We start from the raw sequence: 8,257 nt of genomic DNA on the forward strand, positions 1-8,257 counted from the left end.
AAGAGCCTCCTGCAGCAAAGAGACACTAACTAATCACCGCTCTCAAAGAGGGGAGTTTTGGCTGAGCCTCTCAGAGATATGAGACCTGACAAAACAAAGAGGTTGTTGAGTTTGCTGGGAGAACATGAATCAAACACCAGCTCTTGAAAAAGGGACATTTTGAAATGAAGATATGTATAATGTAAAGTAAAAATGAGAGCAAAAATGAGTTTTGCAATTTATTGGCTCCACTCTGTACAATAGATATGCGAGTATTAAATACGATCATGTCTGGATGCAGAGTCAGAACAAAAGACAAGACTTCTTTTAATAGATTCAAGTTTTATTCTTTTTTAATACATATTATTTAGGATGTACAACAGAGGACATGTGGGACAAACATGGACAAACAGTCCACAGTTCACCCAGGGAGCTGATCAATGATGAGGGTTGATTCAGGTTCATTAACCGCATGTGGTTTACTTCAGCCAGATGTATTTGTCTCCGACATCTGCGTTATAACCTTCGGCGTACTTCTTCCCAGGGAGCTGAAATGAAAAGCAAAACTTAAGAGTTAAACGAAAAGAAAAAGATTGCACATTCAAACCAGCAGGCTTGCATTTAATAACCTCTAACAAGCACAGTTTTGGCTTGCTGGAAAGTTTTCACTCTTTTTCTCAAATTAGCTGAATGTAAAAGACACATTTCTGCTATAAAATGTACAACAGAAGCTGCAAACACATCAGCATCGCAAATGTCCTTCCACGACTTTGTCAAACTCAAACATGCTGAGGGAGATGATGCCACCATGTGTCACAGTCTTCATTCTCTCCACTGAGATCCAGGCTCAGAACAAAATGTCAGGTCACAGCCTCCTGTAGCATTATGCAGTCGGATTTTAACAGCGGGGGGTGGGGGTGGGGGGGTTGGCGACAAAAGTCTCCAGTCAATAAACAGAAAAGGTCAGACCCAAATGTTTCCCCTGCAAGACTGATACCACGAGCCTTGTAGAATATTCCGCATCTGGCATTTGCCGTCTCGTAACAACGCAGTCATTCGATATTTTAGTGGAGGGAAATTAGATCCATCGGTGCTGCTGCGCGGGCTTGGCGTGGCAAAGGGTAGAAAAATAAAAAGTAATTATAAAGGGAACAGAGAGATTTAGATGTTTCATTAAGTGCTCGACACAATAAATAATAGAAGACACTATATCTCCTGCAGCTTAATGAAACACTGCAGATAACAACATTAGGGATGTCCTAAGTTGATCTCCAAGATCATTAAAACAAATCAACTTTTTTCCATTGATTTGCATTCGCTATAAAAACATCCCAATTTGCGATCCTTTTATATAATATAACTAAATTATGACTTCAAATAAATGGAGCATGGAAATAAACAGCAGGGTTCACTTTGTGTCGATTTCAATACTTCTCAGATGGATTATAGTGGAGAGAGAGATAGGGACAGATGAGGAATGACAGGCAACTAAAAAAAATAAATAAATAAAAAAGGTCGCCGCCAAGTAGCGACTAATAAGAATGAACGTGTTGTGTCTGCATACCGATTTATAGGCGTAATATTTTTCATCATAGTCGTGGGCCCCGATTGTAATCTCTGGCAGGAACTTGGGTATCTGGGTCAGGCTCGCCACCTTGTGTTTGTCTTCCACGCTGTAAAAAGACAGAAATAATCAATCAAAATTAAGAACAAGGTGTTGAAAACCTGCACGATAGCTAATCATTGGAGATGGAGCACAAAAGACAAGCATACAGACGTCAATTTATCTTGTCCAACATTCTTTATGACACTTTTATTGATTCTGTCCTGTGTGTATATGACCAGCACTTTAATGTCTTTAATAGTCTTTTAATAGCTGTTTTTTTCTTGTGGGGAAATAAAAGTTTGAGCTGAACAGAGCTGAAAACAAATGTACCTTTCTGTTCTCTGTGATTCAGCTACTTTGCATATTTATCCATAATTAGTGTTGCAAACCGAGGCAGTTGTGATACTTTTGTGAAAATTTGACTTTTTCGCAGATCTTTCTGTGTAATTTGCATTTCAATGTGGAAATGTAGAACAGGAAGCAGCAACTCACAGCATTCTCATTTGGTGGTAGGTGACGTCGTCCTGCTCCAGCCATGGTCCTTTTTCAAACTTCAAATACTCGATGTCCTCTGCCACCTGTGGACACAACACAACAGGTGAGCTTTCTACATAATCAGTTGAAAATGATTTGTATTAAAGGAAATACTGTTCATCAAACTCTTACTTTTTCAATATCCTGGGCTTGGGTTGCATCGTAAGCGAGCAGCTCTGATGTTTCGCTGAAAGAAAGACGGAGGCACTTCAGCTGTGATAACACGAAGAGTCTAAAGCCACGCTAAGAGCTCAAATCGTTTAGATAGGAGCTAAATGATAGCATGCTCACAATGGCAATGTTAACAAACTGGTGTCATGCTTTGCTAATTAGTATTTAAACACTGCTGGCATGGCTAAAAATAACCACAAACTGGCAAAGTTTTGTTTTGAATTTTAATGTCAAATTACATATGAACCATGTGTCATTTAGGCCTGTCACAATAATTATCGACTGATCGCACAATAACGTAATTATCAACATCATCATGTCTATATATGGACTTATATGATACATGGACATGACCTTGAACATTTTTTTGACCTCAACAACCCCTTATAAACCTTATATCATCATTATATCAGTGGTATAAAATGATCTTCAAATGACAATAATATCATTTATCGCGATTATTTCTGAGACAATATATCGTCCAATAAAAGGAGTTATCGTGACAGGTCTAATGACATTTGACAATAGTGTGAGGTCTAATTCACCAGTTTGTCATAAGTGCACCTGCTCACCTGATTTTGGGCAGGAAAGTCTTCTTGTAGCTATCCTCGATGCTCTTCAGATACATCAGGGGCACGTTCTGAAGATAAGACTGGAAATGAAGAGATTCCATTTTAAATGAATGATTAAATCCTGATTAAAATATCCTATTTTACACCACTCTTTCAATATTAACATTTCATTTTGGATTACAGCTGTTTTTAATTTGGATTAGGCTATTGTTCCAATTAAAAATGCTAATGACCTCCATTCTAAGTTAGTTAATGAACGAGACGTAATTACAGTATCCTACAGAGACGACAGTAACCTCTGGTGTCGCCGTGTGCGTCCCCATACCTTGCCGCTCTGTTTCAGCCTCTTCTGCACCTCCTCAGCTGGCACATCCACATAAATGCTGAGGTGTGGGGGCAGGAACTCGCATATGCTGATGTCTTTGATCTCATTGTAGTGCTGCACACCTGCAAGCAGCAGGACAGCGGAGAACACGTTATTCTCAAAACTTGCGATACACAGCATAACTGTAAAAAAATTTTACATTTCTTTTCATGATTTTATAAATTTTATCTAACTGAAGCCCAATGAGAAGCATGACCTGAGAAAAACATTACGAGATAGATACGCAGGCCTAAAGGATGTTATATGGATCTACTGTGCCTCATGTGTACTATTTTTTAGTGGGTGGTTAATTTAAGAACATTTGGCGCCATTTTTTTTTTTTTACAGTTATACTCACACTCCTTCCTGATGTAGCCCTGTTTCGACATGGCCTCCAGGAAGACCATGTCACTGAAGGGGGAACGCTCCAGGATCACTCCTTGGCCTTAAACACAGAAGATTGAGATGAAGATGAGTGACCAGAAAAAAATGTGTTTACATCAGTGTGGACTCATCCTGATCTCACACTGTGATGCACATCTTAATTCCAAGTCTGATTACTTTGTTAGTCGAGCACAAGGAAACTATAAGGAGTCTTGTGATACCTGTGGTGAGCAGGTGTTCGATGGCGTCGGCGTACTGGAGCAGTCTCATATTGTACATCCACAGCTGCAGCCTGTAGGTGTTTCCGTCGGCAGCCTTGGGGTCTGTGTAGAATTTCTCCAGGCTGCACATCCCGTTGAAGTCGACAGCGAGAGGTTGCTTCTCTCCCGTCATCTTGTCCAAGTAGAAAGTGTCAGGCTCGGGCATGTAGTGCATCCCTACAGAAACACAAGTTATTACTCCCAGAAACAACAACAAATAAGCACATTTACCAAGATGTGAGAGTATCTGTAAGTTAATGTTGTACATCATTAGCCAGCCATACTTTCATCCATGTACTGTATGATTATGAATCTGTAGGAATCAGATGTTAGTTCCTTGCGTTCAGATAGTTACCCAGCTTGTCAGCCAGACTCTGGGCCAGCGCTCCTTTCCCTGAGGCCAAGTTGCCATCTACAGAGATGATTTTGCTGTACTGCTGAAACCGCGGCGTCGTCCTCTCGCCCAGCGCGTAGGCCCACCAGCCATATCGCAGGCTTCTCACTGAGCTTGTGTGAACACCGGCCTGGATGACGAAAATAAACAGGTGTCAACACAGACAAGACTAAGGAACACATGGCATAATGGGCTTTGTAGTTTTATCATCCCATCTTTAAGGAGTTAGAATGTTTAATTTTTGAAGAAACTGTTGTAGCGAGGTTCTGTTTCAACTTCATGGCTGTTTTGGAAGCTGTAGTTTGTGGTGCTGTTGAATTATATTACTCTGAAATTAGATATTTCTGATATTTTGCCTAATGTAATTGCAGCTAGGCGTGCCTGATCAACTGACAGCCGAGTGTGTGAGATGATGACAGCTTTGTTGCACATGCATGACTCTGTAATTCAGTCACATTCTGTTAAAATATTAGATTTAAACGTTGTTTTCAGCAAGCATATTATTGCTCCGGTATTTCAGTTTAAAGAATGACTCTGTTAACTGGTGACTTAAAGCTGAATACATCACAGATGTTGTAGTGACAGCAACTGTTAGAAACACCAACAGAACATCTAAAATCCATAAACCTCTGGTCCTTTTATTTCTTATATTATTATATAAATTCACATTTCTCACTTGTTTTTCTGAAATTAATTATTTAAATGTTAGCTTGTCAAAAGTAGTTCAAGGAGACACTGAATGTCGTTGCAGTGTCCTCACTGATGGGTCACTGGTCAAACCATATGGCCACAATATTTAGCCACAAATTGAACATATTGTGTGTACATAATAATAAAGCGGGTTAAATATGGGTCGCATTGTTTAAAACCAATTTCTCCTATCACTCATTTTAAGTGCATGGAAAGAGTAACCCTTTTTTAAGGTTAGTTGTATCACTTAGTGGTTGTCAATATAAGTATCAGATAGAGACAGACCTGTGTGCAGTAATGTTATGTCATTGAGCACATCCTTCTTCTTCTTAATATACAATTTATGTTCTAAAACTAAACACAAGGTTGACATGGTCATTTTGTTGTGTCCAAGATAAAGTTTCTAATCTAATCATGTGTATTACATTGTGTTTGTCCATACAGGTATTAAAGAGAGATCATGTGACCAGGTAAATATTTCAAATGTGAGCTTCGGTGTTTCCTGTGTATTGCTGCTTCAAATATGTATAAAACACTTTTAACATGATTCATATATCATAACAGGTTCTTGTACTTAGAACTTGTACTCTTAATGTTATCACACAGTTAAATATACTTATAATGTGTATATATATATATGCACCATTGAAAGTATTACGATTTGTTTGTTATTACTGTTATTATTATCATCATCATTTAAAATATACATGTCCAACAGTGTGAGGAGAAGATATGTATTTGGGTCATACACATGACTTGTACTTGTATATATTGTGCAGAATAGAGAGAGAAGGACCCCAAGGACCCCTACCAAATCTATGTCCCCACCACTTTCCTAATCAAATGTACACCCTTACGTGTAAGAAAATGTGCTTACATGCAAAACATGGTTCAGAAAAGAGGTAAAGAACATGCTTTACCCTGATGTTTGCACTGACAGTCCCACAGAAACACTCACATAAGTTAATACATGGAGTCGACGACATCTAAACATCTAAACTGACTGATTTTAGTTTAAACCTGCATTTGCAACATATCTTGAGTAAGAGCATTATGTATGCGTCAATAATAATAATAATATACTGTTTACTTAGTTGTCCTCTCAGCATTATAAACAACATGATAATCATGTCGGACAGACACTGATGCTAGCCGGCTAGTTAGCTTGCCCTTGTGAAGTTGAAGGGGAAATAAAGAGCCGTGTTTCTACATGTTCTCTCCCTACCTTCTGTACAGCATTCACCGCTTTGAAAGCACTTGTTCCCGTCGGGATGACCAGTCGGATCCCCCTCAGGGCCATGATGAAATGTCCTCCAAAATACCTCCGACCTGACCCGAAAACCAAGAAATAGCCGCAAACTAGCGGCTCTATATGACGTCAGAGGTACGGCCTTTAGCTAATGTGGTCTCATACAATATACGTAAGGTGGTGTCTAGTCACTGCCTGACTGTTACTCTTTTAATTTGATGTATTTGTTTCGTTTGTTTGTTGACTAACCATTTCATTTAATCATATTGTTTCTCTTTTATGATAAGTATTTTTTAAGGAAAATTTTAATATTGAATCTGAAAGGGTCAGACAATAGGAATAAATGATTTCAATTGACAGGAATAGGGCACAAAAACGTTATGGTTTGAAATATATATCAGTATACAAAAATGTATATTTTGGTATACTATATATAGATATGTTTACAAGATATGATATGTAGCTATACAAAAATGTATAATTAATATACAAATGTGTCTATAGTTTGAACAAAGACACTACTACTATTAATTGTAATGTAATTTTATGTAATTGTAACTATGGCATAGTATGAAGTACACACATTGAACAAAGTTAACAATAATAATAACAACACATTGCAGTTTTTAAAAAAGTAATAACAGTGAAAATAATAAAAAATAATTACATTTTTCAACACAACGTGTTTTAATTTAAACTCCTTCTGAAATGTTCAAATACTTCCAGAAAAATGAAAACAAGCAAAACAAAAACAAAAGAAAAAGCCTAATTAAATGCACCATAATCTTCTGAGAAGCTTTCTTGTATAAAAGTAATACATTTTAGAGATATGTTGCAGATTATCATATCCAAATTAACTATAAATGATTAAAGTTAAAGAATGCATAATAATAATGCTTTGATTGTGATTACACACTTCACTCTCACTGTTGATGCTATACAATCTGCTCTATCCATCTGTGGGCCCACCTCTACTACAAGACTGTAAAATCCATGCCTGGGGTGTGTCTCTAGCTTTTCACCTATAGGTGGCAGTATTCTGTTGCTTTAAATAAATCTGCCTCACCACTGATGTCAGAGAATTCCAGACATGTATTCATAAAAAATGTTTTCATTACAATGTAGTGGAAAATAGACAGGAATACAAATTGGCCCCTGCTTCAACCGAGTCTTTCATCTCTACTGTAAGCGGAAACAACTAAAAATTGCAACACTGGCTGGAAGGTTAATGAAACACATGGGATTAGCAATTTTACTCTGTTTTCCTACAAGCAACATTAATAGCTTCAAACACTGTACAGACGTTTGGACAAAATTCTTTCTGAACTTAAAGGTGCAATTGCATGTTTTTGTTTGTGTGTGAATAGTGCATTACCCTGCCAGATACAAACAGTGTATGTGGGAGAGGTAGTGCCCCTTTATCTCCCCCCTTTGTGGAACATGAAGTAACAATTGTATTGTTTCCTTTTCTGACCACAGCCTTGAAGCCAGTAATACATCAAAGGAAAAATCCTAGATGTTCAATTTTGTAAATGTTTCTGATTCAGCATGAAAATATGTTTTTGTTAGGAATCTTCATGACTGGACTGGAATTAACATAATGTTTGTCTAGAATCTATTTATAACTATGTTTTCATTGCAATTTGTCCAACTTCAGTGGAAAAGTAGTCTGGAATACAAATTGGCCCCTTTTTTCGACAGGTTCTTTCATCTCCAGTTAGCAGAGACAACTAAATACATGCAATGTTACTATATATTGCCATACAAGCAACATTAATGGCTTCAAACACTCCACAGACCTAAAGGTGCAGATTTCGGAAAGGAAAAATCTCTGAGTTTTTGTATGTGATGATGTGAATACCAGATGCAAACACACCTGTATATCTGGGACATTTAAAGACCCTTCATGCCCCCCCTATGGAGGCTGAAGGAATATTCTTGGTTTCTTCAGCTTTGGTCCCTGTAATTCATCAAAGAGGGAAAAAAGCGCTGATTTTATGAATGTTTCTGATTCATCATGAAAATATGTTTTTGTTAGGAATCTTCACGATCTG

The 8,257-nt window shown here is 37.7% G+C and overlaps 1 protein-coding gene across 1 annotated transcript; it reads right to left on the reverse strand.

Moving 5' to 3' along the window:
- Positions 1–307: 307 nt before the first annotated feature.
- ndufa10 (NADH:ubiquinone oxidoreductase subunit A10) lies at positions 308–6,321 on the reverse strand. Its single transcript, XM_062431587.1, has 10 exons — positions 6,180–6,321; positions 4,226–4,394; positions 3,832–4,047; positions 3,585–3,671; positions 3,188–3,309; positions 2,863–2,942; positions 2,252–2,306; positions 2,078–2,163; positions 1,544–1,652; positions 308–527 (listed from the first exon to the last, which is right to left on the reverse strand). Exons 1-10 carry the CDS (start codon positions 6,252–6,254, stop codon positions 459–461), a joined length of 1,068 nt encoding a protein of 355 aa, XP_062287571.1. The 5' UTR covers positions 6,255–6,321; the 3' UTR covers positions 308–458.
- Positions 6,322–8,257: the final 1,936 nt, after the last annotated feature.

The sequence above is a fragment of the Scomber scombrus genome, chromosome 13 (assembly GCF_963691925.1).
Source record: "Scomber scombrus chromosome 13, fScoSco1.1, whole genome shotgun sequence".
Lineage (NCBI taxonomy): Eukaryota > Metazoa > Chordata > Actinopteri > Scombriformes > Scombridae > Scomber > Scomber scombrus.

Excerpts from the sequence above, each read along its gene's own strand:
- ndufa10 (XM_062431587.1), bottom strand. The coding sequence starts at position 6,254 with ATGGCCCTGAGGGGGATCCGACTGGTCATCCCGACGGGAACAAGTGCT. Across the intron at positions 2,307-2,862 it reads ACTTTCCTGCCCAAAATCAG|CGAAACATCAGAGCTGCTCG; the intron begins GTGAGCAGGTGC and ends TCTTTCTTTCAG. Across the intron at positions 2,164-2,251 it reads AAGCCCAGGATATTGAAAAA|GTGGCAGAGGACATCGAGTA; the intron begins GTAAGAGTTTGA and ends TTGTGTCCACAG.